The 17,333-nt window shown below is 38.5% G+C and overlaps 1 protein-coding gene across 15 annotated transcripts in view; it reads left to right on the top strand.

Annotated features, from left to right (window-relative positions):
* MLLT10 (MLLT10 histone lysine methyltransferase DOT1L cofactor) overlaps positions 1–17,333 on the top strand; it is a 203,178-nt gene that overhangs the window by 113,778 nt on the left and 72,067 nt on the right. For 14 of the 15 annotated variants that reach the window (XM_053572095.1, XM_053572094.1, XM_053572093.1 and 11 more), the window contains one exon: positions 15,694–15,949. In XM_053572095.1, the coding sequence (XP_053428070.1) occupies positions 15,694–15,949 (256 nt within the window). Of the gene's footprint in view, positions 1–14,194; positions 14,331–15,693; positions 15,950–17,333 lie in introns of all 15 variants that reach the window. The other variant, XM_053572107.1, reaches the window with a different exon arrangement.

Raw genomic sequence — 17,333 nt, 5'->3', positions numbered from 1 at the left:
CCTGTCTTAGAGCCTCTCTCAGGTCCATAACCCGACCCCCTCCATCGCAGAATTAGCAATGGCATGTTGGAATTTCTCTGTTGCTTCTCTTTGGCTTTTAATCAGAGAATGTTCTCTTCTTTCAAAGGTACTTATAATTAGATTGGGTCTACTTGAAAAAAATCCAGGATAATTTATCTATTTGAGGGTCTATGAGCTTAATTACACATGCAGAGTCCCTTTTACCATGTAATAGAATATATTCACAGGTTTCAGGGATTAAGGATATGGATATCTTTGGTGGGGAGGGTGCTGTTTTGCCTACCATAGATAGTAGGGTTGAGATATCTATTGGACATCCAAGTAGAGATGTTGATTAGCCAGTTGTGTACATAATTGGATATTCAGGAGAGAGATCCAGATTTTGGTTATAAATATGGGAGTTGCAGCCAGGTACAATGGCTCACACCTATAATCCTAGCATCCTGGTAGGCCAAGGCAGGAGGATCACTTGAGGTCAGGAGTTAGAGACCAACCTAAGCAAGAGCAAGACTCCAATCCTATCTCTACTAAAAGTAGAAAAACTATTTGGGCGCTGTGGCAGGTGCCTGTAGTACCAGCTACTCAGGAGGCTGAGGCAGGAGGATTGCTTGAGCCCAGGAGTTTGAGATTGCTGTGAGGTAGGCTGAGGCTGTGTCTCTCTAACCTGGGCACCAGAGTGAGACTTTACAAAAAAATAAATAAATAAATAAAAAATTGTTGTATGTACATGGGGTTATTTAAAGCCACAAGACTGGGTTTGCCTTGTAGAGTACCTTTTACATGGGAAAATATGGTAATACTATAAAGGCTAGCCTTGGAGTTAGTCTGTAGAGACCTTATTGAGCAGTTTTAATGTACTAGTTGAGGCAAAGGCTTGATTGGAGTGATTTTAAGAGAAAATGGAAAGAGAAAAGGCAGACAGTATAAACAATTACTTTGAGGAACTTTACTATAAAGATGATCAGAAAAATAGGTGATAATTGATCTGGGAGGTGGTGATGAGAATTTTTTTCTTTTTGAGAGAGAGGCTCACTGTGTCGCCCTCGGTTGAGTGCTGTGGTGTCACAGCTCACAGCAGCCTCAAACTCTTGGGCTTAAGTGATTCTCTTGCCTCAGCCTCCCAAGTAGTTGGGACTACAGGGGCCCGCCACAATGCCCGGGTATTTTTTTCTTTCAGTTGTCATTGTTGTTTAGCAGGCCCAGGCTGGGTTGTGGCCCGCGGGCTGTAGTTTGAGGACTGCTGCTATAAGCCACAGATTTTTTTTTTAGAGGGGCGGTGTCATTTTACTATTGTTTTACTACACCCTATCTTGTCTTGATGGGAAGGAAGATAGAGTTAGGTTGCTTTGGGAACACAAGGCCAAGTTTTACTCTGAGCTTCAGGGCTCCTTCTAGACTCCTGGATGTTTTATTTTTATTTATTTGTATATATATTTTTTAATGGATACATCATAGTTTTACTGATTTTTGTGGTACTGTGTGATACTTTGATACATGTATACAAACTGTAGACTCCATGGCTAATGGTAGTAGAGCACGTTTAAATTGAAAGTCATAGGTGACTTTAATTCCCTACTGTAATTTTTTTTTTTTTTTTTTTTGAGACAGAGTCTCACTCTGTCACCCTGGGTAGAGTGCCATGGTGTCATAGCTCACAGCAACCTTAACCTCTTGGACTTGAGCAGTCCTTTTGTCTCAGCCTCACAAGTGGCGGGGACTATAGCTGTGCACCAACGATAGCCAGAAAAGCTGGCTAGTTTTTCTATACATATTTTTTTAGTGGAGACAGGGTCTGGCTCTTGGTCAGGCTGGTATGGAACTCCTGAGGTCAAGCAGGCCACCTGCCTTGGCCTCCCAGATTGCTAGCACTATACGTGTGAGCCACTGTGTCCATCCTTACTGTAATTTTTAATGCCTGTGTTATGCAGCCTGTTTGATTGCATAGTTTTGAAACTTGCTTTAACTTAACACCTTACTAAAAAATTCCATTTCACTTACTTCTTTATTAACTTAAACTTTACTGGTCTTAATTTTTTCACTGTACCTTTTCTGTGACCCACCTTTAACTTTAACATATTTGGACTCTAAATGTTTTAAAACTAGGATTTAGCATTAAGAAAATACTTTGGTATCATGTTTTGTTAATGTTGTATCACTGTAATCTTTTAAATACTGCAACTGTAATTTACTAGTATAATGTTTTCAGACAGGTATTTTATAACCATGGTAGTAGACCACTGGTCATACATAAATACATAAAAGTTGCCCGGAACAAATAGGATTTCATATTGCTCGCTAAGGTTGTTATCAGAATAAGCTTTAATGTCGTGATCTTTTTCCAGAAAACACGTTTTTGTTTGTTGAAGGATTTGTGTTCCTAGGTAAAGTGAATTAGATATAACTCATGGGATTCAATGTCTGCAGGGACTTGGTGGCAAGGATGTCCAACCTTTTTTCTTTTCTGTTATACATCAGAAGAATAAGAGTTGTCTTGAGCCACATGATAAATACACAAACACTAATGAAAGCTGATTAGCAAAAAAGGTCTGCACGTACTTTACATGGTAACTGACACCATAGATAAAGCAAAAAAAAAAAAAAAAGTCCTCCCAATGTCAGCCTGGGGCCCATGGCTTGCTGGTTGGACACTTCTGGGTAGGGCATCTTTAGTAAGGTGAAACAAGTAGAGATAGCTGTGTTCTTTGGATTGTGTGGTTATTCCTCTGATACAACCCCAATTCATAGTCTTCCTGAGCCCTTCACCCTGGGATGGTACAATAAGGGAAATATGAGGGGAGGTCTTTGCTCTTGACTTAATGGAGAATTGCTCATTGTCAATATTATTTTTCTGAAAAAATTCCTAGATGGTTTTACTTTCAAATTAGTGATAGGGTCGAACCTCTGCTGTATTAAAAGTTACCTTCATTTAACACATTACTTTTCATCATTATCAGGGAACTTAGTTGTTGTTTTGGACCATCATTATAAATAGCTAACAATTTTTTGTCATTTTAATTTGAGGTGATAAAATAAGTAAAGTATTTTTCATTTAAGGTTTCTGTGCACCGAAGATAATTATTTAGGTTTTCATTTGTCTGTTTGTCCTTGCAACATTTTTAGGAGAAGATAAAGAAGGACCTAAATTTATTTTATTTTATTTTATTTTGAGACAGAGTCTCACTTTGTCACCCTCAGTAGAGTGCTGTGGCATCACAACTCACAGCAACCTCCAACCCTTGGGCTTGAGTAACCCTCTTGCCTCGGCCTCCCGAGTAGCTGGGACTATATGTGCCTGCCACAACGCTTGGCAATTTTTTTATTTTTAGTAGAAATGGGGTCTCACTCTTCATTCAGGCTGGTTTCGAACTTCTGAGTTCAGGCTATCAACCTACCTCAGCCTCCCAGAGTGCTAGGATCTTCCCTGTCAAGGAGGACCTAATTTTAAGTAGATCTTCTAAATTAGCTGTTAAATTTTATATTGTTTTTCTGAGCGTGTAGAACAAATGTTTTAGGTAAAATAAGTTAACTTTTGTGAAATTTTAGTGTTTCTTTAAAGAATTTAAAATAAATCTTTATGACTTTGAAGTTATAATGAAATCCAAGTGTAGATTTATCTACTCTGTTATTACTGTCATGAAAGTTTTCCTGTTCCCTATATTGTTCAGCAACACAATTACATTTGAAAGTTAAACTTTTTTAGCTAAGAATTTTGAAGGAAATGTACAAACATAATTTCTGACAACAAATGTATTCAGAAGTCCACTGTAATGTTAAACTTTATTGAAGTACAGTTGGTACACAATAAAATGCATATATTTAAAGTTGAAAAATTGATAAATTTTGACATATGTACACACTAGTGAAACTATTCCACAACTATAAGCAAGAGTTCCTTGTGACTCCTTTTAATTTTCCTTCTCTCTGTCTTCCCATTCCTACTACTGCCCAACAGCTACTGATTTGTTTTCTGTTACTTTAAATTAGTTGGAATTTTCTAGAATGTTAAAAAATGTAAACATACAGTATATACCTTTTTGGGTCTGGTTTCTTTTTTTTTTTTTTTTTGTAGAGACAGAGTCTCACTTTATGGCCCTCGGTAGAGTGCCGTGGCCTCACACAGCTCACAGCAACCTCCAACTCCTGGGCTTAAGCGATTCTCTTGCCTCAGCCTCCCGAGCAGCTGGGACTACAGGCGCCTGCCACAATGCCCGGCTATTTTTTTTTTGGTTGCAGTTTGGCCGGGGCCGGGTTTGAACCTGCCACCCTCGGTATATGGGGCTGGCGCCCTATGGACTGAGCCACAGGCGCCGCCCAATGGGTCTGGTTTCTTTCAGCATAATTTTTTTTTTTTTTTTTTAAATTAAGACAAGAGTGTCACTTTCACCCTCTGTAGAGTGCAGTGGCACAAAGCTCACAGCCACCTCTTGGGCTCAAGTGATTCTTTCACCTCAGCCTCCTGAGTAGCTGGGACTATAGGTGTCTGCCAAAACGCCTGTCTGTCTTTTGTTGTTGTTGTTGTTTAGCAGGTCCAGGCTGGGTTGGGTTTGAACTTACCAGCCCCGGTGCATGTGGCTGGCGCCCATAACCACTGAGCTATGGGCGCCACCTGCATAATTATTTTGAGATTTATCCATGTTGTGTACTTCAGGATTTATTGTAATTTGTTTATCCATTCACCAATTGGTAGACATTTGGGTTATTTCTTATAAGATGTATGCTTTCTATCAATACAGTGGCTTATGCCTGTAATCCTAGCACTCTGGGAGGCTGGAGTGGGTGGATTGTTCAGGAGTTCGAGACCAGCCTGAGTAAGAGCAAGAGCCCTGTCTGTAAAAAATAGCTGGGTGTTGTGGCAGGTACCTGTAGTCCCAGCTACTTGGGAGGCTGAGGCAAAAGGATTCCTTGAGTCTAAGAGTTTGAGGTTGCTGTGAGCTATGAAGGTACAGCACTCTACCAAGGGTAACAAAGTGAGACTTTTTTTTTTTTGAGACAGTGTCTTACTTTGTCACCTTCAGTAGAGTACTATGGCATCACAGCTCACAGCAACCTCCAACTCCTGGGCTTAGGCGATTCTCCTGTCTCAGCCTCCTGAGTAGCTGGGACTATGGGTGCCTGCCACAATGACCAGCTATTTTTTTGGCAGTTTGGCTGGGGCCAGGTTCGAACTTGCCACTCTTGGTATATGGGACCAGCACCCTACCCACTGAGCCACAGGTGCTGCCCAAGACTCTCTTTAAAAAAAAAAAAAAAGTATGCTTTCATTTCTCTTGTATAAATACCAAGATATAGAATGGCTGAGCCACGACTCTTCATGGTAGATAAATGGCTTAATTTTTTATAACACCCATAAACTATTTTGCAAAGTGGTTGTTACCATTTTACTATTTCCACTATGGGTGTTCTCCTACATTGTCTGCAAGCTTTGTTATGGTTGGTCTTTTTAATTTTATCCACTCTAGTGGGTATGTAGTGGTATTTTCGTTGTGATTTTAATTAAAATTTCCTTAATAGCTAATTATGTTGGCTATCTTTCTATATGCATGTTTGTCATTTGTTTATTTTTGGTAAAATGTCTATTCAGATTCCTCAGCACCTGACTTTTCTTACTGGCTTGTTTGTTTTCTTGTTAGGGGCTTTCTTCCGTGGTGTTATATATTTTGGTTGCAAGTCCCTTATCAGATACATTATTTGCAGTTATTCCTCCCCCCCCCCCTTTGGCTTGTCTTTTCATCCTTGGAATTTTTTTTTTTGCAGTTTTTGGCCAGGGCTGGGTTTGAACCCACCACCTCCGGCATATGGGGCCAGTGCCCTACCTCTTTGAGCCACAGGCACCGCCCATCCTTAGAATTATTATTATTATTATTATTATGTTTGTGTTTTTTTTTTTTTTGGCTGGGACTGGGTTTGAACCCGCCACCTCCAGCATATGGGACCGGTGCTCTACTCCTTGAGCCACAGGCGCCGCCCCTTAGAATTTTTTTTGAAGAGCAGATATTCTTTATGTTATGAAATTCATTTTATCAGGCTGAGAGTGGCAGCTCATTCCTGTAATCCCAGCACTTTGGGAGGTTAAGGTAGGAGGATTGCTTGAGGCCAGGAGCTCAAAACCAGCCTGAGCAAAATAGCAAGACCTTACCTCCATAAAAATAAAAAATAGACCTTACCTCTATAAAAATAAAAAAATAAATTTAGCTTGCTACATTGCACATACCTATATTCATAGCTACTTGGAAGGCTGAGTCAGGAGTTGGAGGTTTACAGTTAGCTGTGATGATGCCAGTGTCCTCTAGTTTGGGCAATAGAAAGTCCACTTTTGAATATCTCTCTCTCTCTCTGTTTTTTCCAGAGCCATTTGTAGAATAGACTGTCATTTTCCCATGGAATTGCATTCACTCCTTTGTTGACCATATATATGTCTGAGGCTATTTCTGTACTCTTCTTCTTCTTCTTCTTTTTTTTTTTTTTTTTTTTGAGGTAGAGCCTCAAGCTGTCACCCTGGGTAGAGTGCTGTGATGTCACAGCTTACAGCGACCTCAAACTATTGGGATCAAGCGATTCTCCTGCCTTAGCCTCCCACGTAGCTGGGACCACAGGCACCTGCCACAATACCTGGCTATTTTTCGGTTATAGTTGTCATTGTGGTTTGGCAGGCCCAGGCTGGATTTGAACCTGCCAGCTCTGGTGTATGTGGCTGGCGCATTAGCCTCTTGAGCTGCAGGTACCGAGCCTCTGTACTCTTCTGTTCCGTTGATTTGTTTGTCTTTACATCAGTGTCTGCATCTTGATTACTATGGCTTTATAATAACCCTATGTGTCAGGTAAGGTCCATCCTCCAGCTTTCTTCTTTTTTACCAAAGTTATTTTGTTCTTTGCATTTTTATGTGAATTTTAGAATAAGATTGTTAATTTGGGGCGGTGCCTGTGGCTCAAAGGGGTGGGGCGCCAGTCCCATATGCCGGAGGTGGTGGGTTCAAACCCAGGCCAGGCCAGAAACTGCAAAAAAAAAAAAGAAAAGAGTTTGGGGGCGGCGCCTGTGGCTCAGTGAGTAGGGCGCTGGCCCCATATGCCTAGGGTGGCGGGTTCAAACCCAGCCCTGGCCAAACTGCAACAAAAAAAATAGCCGGGCATTGTGGCGGGTGCCTGTAGTCCCAGCTGCTCAGGAGGCTGAGGGAAGAGAATTGCGTAAGCCCAAGAGTTAGAGGTTGCTGTGAGCCGTGTGATGCCACGGCACTCTACCCAAGGGCGGTATAGTGAGACTCTGTCTCTACAAAAAAAGATTGTCAATTTGTAGAACTAAGACTGCTAATGTTTTCACTGAAACTGTATTTTAATCTATCAAACATTTGAGGAAGAATCTCTATCTTAATATTGAGTCTTCTGATCCGTAAACATAGTATATCTCTTCAGTTGTATTTAGATCTTTAATTTATTTTAGAAATAAGTGAACAAGTCTTGTACATCTTAGTTTAATTTCTAAATATTTAATCTTTCTCGATGCTGTTGTATTTTCTAAAATATCAATTTTTTTGCTGCTTTTGGATTCGATGATTTTTTCCTTCTCTCTTTTTTCTTTTCTTTTTGAGACAGCGTCTCACTTTGTCACCTTGAGTAGAGTGCCATGGTGTCATAGCTCACAGCAACCTGAACCTCTTAGCATAAGTGATCCTCTTGCCTCATCCTTCCAAGTAGCTGAGACTACTGGCCCCTGCCACAGTGCCCGGCTCTTTTTAGAGATGGGGTCTGTCTCATGGTCAGGCTGGTCTCGAACTCCTGTACCCATGTAACCCACCCATCTGGCCTCCCAGAGTGCTGGGATTACCGGTGTAAGCATCAAAAATGAATAAGTGAAGGCAAAACTAAAACTTCCTGTGTTTTCTATTCTTAACTGATCTAACAGGTAAAATTGTTTGTTTGAACCAGGGATAGCAAGAATGTACATGATTGCTATATACAACACAAACATACATGCTTATATATGCCTGAAATAAATAACAGTGATACAAGGAATAGGAGGGCAGAATTAGCACCATGTGTTATTAGCAAGGGCTTGCAAGGCACACGAATTAGTGTAGTGTTATTTGAAAAGAGGATGTGGGTTACTTTTAGATGACAAACCAGGAAGAAAAGTAGGGCAACAAATAGGCTGGGCACAGTGGTTCATGCTTGTAATCCTAGCATTCTGGGAGGCCCAGACAGTGGATTGCTTGAAATCAGGAGTTAGAGACCCCTGTCCCCCTGGCATTTTTCTCTATTTTTATCTTTTGTATTTTACTAATATCTCCTGATTTTTTTTTTTCTTTCAGCAACTTAACTTTGATTTTAAAATTTGTTTTATTCTTTTCCTGGTTTATTAAGGTAGAAGCTGATGACATTTGAGAATATTTTTCTAATATAAGCATTTGAAAAATTAAAGTTTACCTTTTTTTTTTTTCCTTTTTGAGACAGTCTCTGTTACCCTGGGTAGAGTGTTATGATGTTATCAAACTCTTCAGCTTGAGGTCCTCTTGACTCAGCCTCCTGAATAGCTGGGACTACATGCCTGGCTAGTTTTCTGTTTTAGTAGAGGCAAGGGACTCGCTCTGTCTTAGGCTGGTCTTGAACTCCTTATTTCAAGCAATCCACTGTCTGGGCCTCCCAGAGTTTTAGAATTATCAAGCATTAGCCACTGTGCCAAGCCTGTTCGTTGCCCTTCTTTTTGTTCCTGGTTTTGTCATCTAAACTTTGTGAGTAAACCATGTCCTCTTTCAAATAACACTACACTAATTCATATGCAGTGCAAGTCCTTGTAATAACACATGGTGCTAATTCTGCCCTCCTGTTCCTTGTATCACTGTTATCATTCATTTCAGGCATATATGTTTGTGTTATTATATATAGCAATCATATACATTCTTGCTATCCCTGGTTCGAACAAACAATTTTACCTGTTAGATCAGTTAAGAATAGAAAACATAAAAGTTTTAGTTTTGCCTTCACTTACTCATTTTCTGATGCCCTCTTTTCTTCATATAGGTCCAAGTTTCTCACATACCATATTCCTTCTTTCTGAAGAACTTAGTTTTTTTCCTCTCTTAAGGCAGTGGGATGTCTAGAGTGGCCTGAAGTTATACATTTCCCTTTGCCCAGGTCAGTTAGGCTCTAAGAAAACGGTAGCAGATGGTTAAATACAGTAGAACCTATGTAAATTGACTACCCAAGGGATTGTAACAAACTCATCAACATAGATAAGTGGTCAACATAAGGAACTAGGCCTTAGTACTCATGATGCCTGTCCAGTGTATGAAAATTAGGCCAACTTAAGGAGGTGGTGTAGTCAGTGTAGGATGGTGGTCAACTGCCCCGGCCCGCGGGGAATTCAACGGGGACCTGGGAAACAAAGGGGTCAGTCGAATGAGGGGACAAGAGACACGAAAGAATGAGAGCAAGTCAAGAGTCTGATCAAGCTCCGAAGAGTTTATTGTTTCAGCTGGGCTTATAAGCATTCAAACGAGGAAGTAACTAAGGGCTATTCCTAACAGGGCGGGGAGGGGGCTAGTTTCTGGAAAATTACTAGGAGAAGGACCCTAAGGCGGGGGGTGCATTTTTGAGGAGATATGCAAGGGGAAAGTACCGTTGCTGTTTACGGTTGAATTCCTGAGAATAGTTTGCTCGTAAAATCAAGATAGCAAGGGGCATTTTTGTGATATGCTTTGGCTCCTGGCAGTCAACTATGGAAGTTCTACTATAGTTTTTCCTGAGGGCAGACCTTGTTAAGAAAAACAGAAGTCGCTGGCTATTTCAAATAGTTCCTTTTCTCTGCTGTGGTGGGAAGTTTTGGGAGATCTTTCTCTGAGTTCACTGTGTGCACTGCAGAGCTCTGGGAGGTAAAACTCACAAAAGGATGGCCACCCGCTCTCTCCCATTCTATCCTCCCTGCCCTGGGCTGAGCTGTGTGGCCTGGGGGTTTTCTGTGTTACTAGTGTGTACCAAGCTGTCAGTGTTCCATCAGTTGGATGGATGAGTTGTTTAGTCTTAGCTTGATGTTTCTTTCCCATACTTGTAATCCCTTTGTGTATTTAAAATGGATGTTCTTGAGGCAGCACATAATTGAGTCTTGAGTTTATTAAATCATTGCTACAATCTTTATGCCTTTTTGTTTTTTGTTGTTTGTTTGTTTTTGGAGATGGTCTTACTCTGTTGCCCTGGGTAGAATGCTGTGGCATCATCATAGCTCCCAGCAACTTCAAACTCTTGGGCTCAAGAGATCCTCTTGACTAAGCCTCCCCATATAGCTGGGACTACAGGCAACCCTCAAGATGCCAGGCTAGTTTTCCTATTTTTGGTAGAGATGAGGGGTCACACTCTTGCTTGGGCTGGTTTTGAACTCATGAGCTCAAGCTGTCCACCTGCCTCATCCTCCCAGAATGCTAGGATTATAGCAGTCTTTGTTTTAAGTGGGGTATTTAGAGAATTTACATATGATATGATTATTTATATGTTTATATTTTAATGTAACATTGCTAATCCTTCTTCTTTTCACCCATCTTTTCGTTTGTTTTTTCCTTTCCTCCGTGTCTTTGTTTCCTCCTTCTGTCGTATTTTGGATTATGATTCCATTTTGTCTGATTTGCAATAATTCTTTGTTGTACTACAATATTGATTGCTTTCAAAATAGCATCTTTAACTTAGCAGCGTTTACCTTCAAGCAATATTATATATTTCACTTTTTTTTTTTTGGAGACAGAGCCTCAAGCTGTCACCTGAGTAGAGTGCAATGGCATCACAACTCACAGCAACCTCCAACTCCTGGACTTAAGCGATTCTCTTGCCTCAGCCTCCCAAGTAGCTGGGACTACAGGCGCCCGCCACAGCGTCTGGCTATTTTTTGGTTGTAGTTGTCATTATTGCTTGGCAGGCTGGGGCTGGATTCGAACCTCTGGTATATGTGGCTGGCGCCCTACCTATTTGAGCGACAGGCACTGAGTCTATTTCGCTTATTTTATAAGAACTTTATAGCTACATACATCCATTCTTACCTACTTTTGGTTTCATGGTGCTATTTTGTAATTAAAAAAAAAATTTGTATACATGTTCTAAATCTTACAATAAATTGTGATTGCTTTTGCTCTAAGTAAATCATCTACTGTCAAGTAATGAAAAATTCTTCCTTATGTATACTTTTACTATTTTATACAGTAGGTTTAACTTTCTGTGGTTGTCAATGAAAAATTCTTTCTTATGTATAGTTTTACTATTTTATACAGTAGGGTTAACTTTCTGTGGTTTTCAGTTACCTGTAATCAAGTGAGGTCTGAAAATACTAAATGGAAAATTCCAGAAATAAACAATTGATAGTTTTAAATTGCACACCATTCTGACTGGTGTGACGAAATCTTGCACCATCCTTTTTTGTCCCTTACAGGACAGGAGTCATCTCTTTGTCCAATGTATCCACATTTTGTACACTCTCGCCTCTTACTACATAGAAAAAACATAGTGTATATAGGATTTGCCATTTGCTGTGATTTCAGGAATCTACTGTGGTGGGTATTAGAACTTACCCTTCCAGGATAAAGGATGGAGTAGGGACCACAGCACTGTATTTATCTTCTGGTGGTCTTCATCCCTCTTTATAGATCTGCATTTCAGTTTTTTTTTTTTTTTTGGCTGGGGCTGGGTTTGAACTTACCACCTCTGGTATATGGGGCTGGTGCCTTACTCCTTTGAGCCACAGGTGCCACTCTCTGCATTTCATTTGTTGTTTTCCTTCTGCCTAAAAGACATCTTTTAGCATTTGTTGTGTTGGCTACTGGTGATTGGTTCTCTTAGCTTTTATATCCAAAAAGCTGTTTGTTTTTCATTTGTTTTGAAAGATATTTTAGCTAGCTGTGGAATCCTAGATCAACAGTTTTGTTTCTTTTAGTACTCTTCTGTTTTCTAGATGACATTTTTCCAGGGAAATATTTGATTTCATCTATATCTTTGTTTTTTTAATCATACAAGACATCATTTAAGAAATTTTGGGTTCTGGCTTGGCACCCATGCTCGGTGGTTAGGGTGCCGTCCACATGTATCGGGGCTGGTGGGTTCAAACCCAGCCCTGGCCTGCTAAAAATCATGACAACAACAACAAAAATAACTGGGTGTTGTGGCTGTTACCTGTAGTCCCAGCTACTTGGGAGGCTGAGGGAAGAGAATTGCTTAAGCCCAAGAGTTTGAGGTTGCTGTGAGCTGTAATGCCACAGCACTCTACCGAGGGCGACATAGTGAGATTCTGTCTCCAAAAAAAAAAAATCTTGGGTTCTTAGGCCAGGTTAGGTGGCTCACCCTATAACCCTAGCACTCTGGGAGGCTGAGGTGGGTGGATTGCCTGAGTTCAGGAGTTAAAGACCAGCCTGAGCTAGAGCGACACCCACACGGCATCTCGGCATCTCTAAAAATAGCCCTCGGCTGATGAGACCAGAGGATTGCTTAAACCCACTGAGTTTGAGGCTGCTGTAACGTAGACTGACGCCATGGCACTCTAGCTGTAGCTCAGGTGACATATATCAAGATTCTGTCTCATAAAAAGAGAAATTTAAAATTAACTGAGACGCTATCAGTTGACTCATAAAAGCTTCACATAATGCACTAGGCCCACCACAACGGCCACAATGGCCGACTAACTTTTCTGTTTTTAGTAGAGACAAAAAATGCTTGGGCTGCTCTCAGACTCCTGAGATTTATTTTAAATTTTAAACAGCATATTGTGTTTACTCGTGGTTGGAGGCCTAGCTCTTGGTTGTTCCTGTTCTCTTTACCAATGTAGATAATAGAGCTTTGCAGAGTAATCTTTTTTAATTCTTTTTTTTTTTTTTAATTTTTTTTTTTTTTTTATTGTTGGGGATTCATTGAGGGTACAGTAAGCCAGGTTACACTGATTGCAATTGTTAGGTAAAGTCCCTCTTGCAATCATGTCTTGCCCCCATAAAGTGTGACACACACCAAGGCCCCACCCCCCTCCCTCCTTCCCTCTTTCTGCTTCCCCCCCATAATCTTTTTTAATTCTTAAAAAAGAAAAAAGCTGCCTTTTCTTTGGTTACTTAGTATTAATATTTTTGTTTTAAGTAGGAAATGTTTTTTGTTGCAAATTAATGTTGTCGATTTGGTATGTTGGTGTTGCATCTTACCTGAGGATTAATAATTGTAGTTCACTATGAAACCAAAATTACACATTCTAAATTATCTTTTTAAAAGTTTCATTATTGCTGTAAATCATAATATGGAGCGATGTATTTATGCACTGCTTTTAGAGACTTTCAGTACAGCCAAATATCCAGTTTTATCTGTAGTGGAAAACAACAGAAAGACCATATATTCTTCAGTTGAGTACCAAATGAAGTAGTTTGCATTTTATAGTCCAATTTGCATGAAAAATAAGTATTTTTAAATACTAGAATTACACTCAGGGCAGAGAGATGCCTATAATGTGAGAGGCATTTAGGATGTGAAACTGAGGAATCAACAGATTTCGTGAATTTAGTGTTTGGCTTACTCCTGTGCCTTTTTCAGCCTTCTGCCAACTCTTCTGCTCTCCGTTTTCCTCTTTCCTTCTCGATTTTGAGTGATCGTATGTTTATAATGGAATTGCCCAGTGCCATATTGTCTCAACAGCACATTATGGAGCTAGTCCCTTCCCCAGACCAAGTACTTTTTCATTTTCAAATACGTAAAGTAGAGATCTCTCTTTGAATGAAACCACATATCTTTTTGGGGGTGGTCATTTTATATAATTCTTTTACATTGTTATCTTCATCTTCATTCTTTTCATATTAAGAAGTCTGATTTCCTTTTAAACTTAAGTGTGAAATGAAAAGATATTCAGTTATGGTTTTATTTAGTATGATTTTTGTCAGTGAAATTTGATTGTTGCATTCATTGTTTTCTTTGTAATACTGTTTCTTCCAAATGTCATGTTTTCATTGGTTTTATAGACAGGTATATATTAATACCTTAGGAGGTAAGCAGGACATTCCATTAACTAATTGGGAAAATTGACCATCCCTAACTTAGATCATCATGTGGAAGCGAATAGCATATTTCCATTTGTAGCACTCCACCCAGTTTTCTCTCCATCCTTTATTTGATACATGAACAAAGTACATGAGTGAAGAACACCACTGTGTTTTCTTAGATGACTTTTAAACTTCACTAGGTCATACAAGGATCAGATGTGAGAGGAGTGGAGAACCTCAGGATCAACTCAAGTAATTGGAAAAAATATTTGAAAAATGAGGTGGGGTAGTTTCCAAATTGACCTGCCCAGCATGGAAAAGGTTCATGTTTCTAAAGTAAGCCATGAAGTTTCATCAGCTTAAATGTGATTGGTTTGTTAAATGGGATTTTTTTTTCTTTCAAACTTACTTTGAATCTTTTGTTGTTTATGGATTGTAGTTTGTTAGAATAGTGATTTTTTTTTTTTTTTAATGAAATTATGTTTCTTGTATTTGATGATGAAAATCTGTTGGCAGTGAGATGACGGGGGCTGGGGGTGGCTTCTGGGGACAAGTAGCAGAAAAGTAGTATTTGATTTTCAAAACATTCGACATCTTTTATTCCCTTTTAAACTTTCGTTTTGCTAAAAACGCAAGCCATTTTGAAAATCGATTTTATTATCATGTTCTCATTTTTCAAATTTATCTGATTGTACTAAGTGGTGGCTATATGTGGGAAATTTCTCTTTTGCATATTTTCAGATTTTTTTTATTTTTACATCGGAGATTTTAGATAGATGCATTACAAAGTTATTCATTTGTTTATTTAACAAAAATGTAGTACCAGTAATGTTCTAGGTACTTAGTGAACTTTATGATGTAGGTAGTGGATTTAATGGCAACATCAAAAGTCTCTGCCCCTGTGGACCTTACAATTTTTTAATTTTTAAGCATGTTGATAAATGTAGTACAACCATGTAGTGAACTTTCATAGTCATTTGATTTGCCATTATTTGGGCATAGCTAATATAAAAAATGATTACTAAAAACTACAAACTAATTGTTGAAAGAATCTTAATCTAGATGAATAGAATGATAATTTTAGGGATAGTAATAAAATCTTAACTTTGCAATGTACACGTTTTTTCTTTATGTAGTATTTGGAAAAAATGATTTCTTTTCAAAGGCTTTCTTCTGTTTTTTGAAAAGGAGCCTTCACCTCAATTCTTTAAAAGTTCATGCTCTGTCCTACGCTAGAGACTTAAAATGTCACGAATAGTCAGTCCTCCAGTGGATTTGTAGCACTGTCCTTCTAATTGTTGCCTTTCTGTGTTGAACATTAAAGCTTATTTAAATTTCATGTCTAGAGTATAGTATGTTCTTGTTCAAAACGATGTTGCTGGAGAAATAAGTACCTTTAGTATTACTGTGTGTCACTTAATAAATATGACTAATACATACTTTTATTAATTGCTGCAGTTTGGTCCTCAAACAGCCATCCTATAAAGTACCTATACTTTTTTGAGAAAAAGAAAAGTAGTTATAATAGACTTTGATTGTTTTTACATGATTTTCTTAGGTTAACATTTTTAGAACGGAAAATTTTGTTTTATCTCACAAATCCAGTATTTATTATTCTTATTGTCATCTGTTGTTTTCTGTAGTCAAAATGTAATCAGTTCTTTTTCCTTTTACTTCTTTTTTTGAATCAAAATGTTAGACTTACACAAGCACTAGCAACAACTCTATATCTGGATCACTGAAGCGCTTGGAAGATACTACAGCACGATTTACAAATGCAAATTTCCAGGAAGTCTCTGCACACACCTCTAGTGGAAAAGATGTTTCAGAGACTAGAGGGTCAGAGGGCAAAGGGAAGAAATCTTCAGCTCACAGCTCAGGTCAAAGGGGAAGAAAGCCTGGTGGTGGAAGAAATCCGGGAACAACTGTGTCAGCAGCTAGCCCCTTTCCACAAGGTATCATTTATGATGCTTTAGTTAAAATACTTGTTCTTAATGATGGTCAGTAGTAGTTATGTTTTATAAAAGTATTTATTTTTTACTTTTAACTAGTAGATCATTCTAGATTATCTAGAATGTAGGTATGATTAGTTGCAGTAGTGGGATTACTTCAGAGACTAGAGCTTCCTTCTAAAATGTTTTTGGAACTTTTGCTTTCTTTGTATATCACAATTTCTGCTTCCAAAGTTGAACTGTAATTTCATAAGTAGATAAGGTATAAAGCTTAAGGTTGAGGAGAAAAACAATAAAATCTGGAGTTTTTCTTTCTATTCTGTAAAACCGTCTTCTTTTTCTATAAGTTTTTAAATTTACTTTTCCTAATTAAGCATTAAAAATAGTTAAGGTAGATAAATTCTGAGGAATTTTTAGGGAATCTAAATGGGTCTTAGTAAATAATAGTTGTTGATGATTAATGCATTTATTATATATATTTATTATAAAGGTTGAAGTTATACGATGCCCAGTTAAATTTGAGTTTCTGATAAACAATGAATAATATTTTGGTATAAGTATGTCCTGAATATTACAGGAGATACACTGAAAAGTAATTTAGCTGAATATCAAAATTAATTGGGCATGCTGTATTTTATATTTCATTCAGTTTTATGGAGAACAGAACAACTCAGGTAAACTTTAGCATACACTAATCTTATGTTCTGGGTTTCTAATTTGTATAATTTTTAATGTGGCCATAAATATTTTGAGAAATAGAAACATTAAAGTTGTAGGAGGAAGCTATATCAGTAAAATATACAATAAATGCCCTCCCTCTCTCCCCTTAGATTTAACTCTCAGAGTAAAGGAGGAAAAAATTTTTTTAGCCCCTTTTAAGCTTCTGTTAATAATAAAACTTATACCCCAAATTTAGAAAGATACAATTTGAATTTGTAGAGTGATTGCTTAGTCTGCTGACCTCTCATTAAAATGTATATCATACAAGTAGTTAATTTGGGCTTGAAGGTTTTCAAGTCCTGTAGACTTTGTATATGTATGTGCCTTACATGTATAACAAAAGATTATACAAATAGAAAAGGTTAAAACACCAGATTTACTGTTTTACATTACCAAATTTTTAAAATTTGTATTTGTGGGGTTTTTTTTTTGGAGACAGAGTATCACTCTGTTGGCCCAGGCTAGAGTGTCATGGTGTCAGCATAGCTCCAGCAACCTCAAACCCCTGTGCTCAAGTGATCCTCTTGCCTCAGCCTCCCAAGTTGCTGGGATTACAGGTGCCCACCATAACGCCTGGCTGATTTTTCTATTTTTGTTTTATTTTTTTTACGAGAGATGGAGGCTTATTCTTGTTCAGGTTGGTCTTGAACTCCAGAGGTCAAGGGAT

The sequence above is a fragment of the Nycticebus coucang genome, chromosome 20, assembly GCF_027406575.1.
Source record: "Nycticebus coucang isolate mNycCou1 chromosome 20, mNycCou1.pri, whole genome shotgun sequence".
In the NCBI taxonomy this organism is placed as follows: domain Eukaryota; kingdom Metazoa; phylum Chordata; class Mammalia; order Primates; family Lorisidae; genus Nycticebus; species Nycticebus coucang.
The sequence above is the reverse complement of the archived record's forward strand: the minus strand, read 5'-3'. Positions and strand labels throughout refer to the sequence as shown.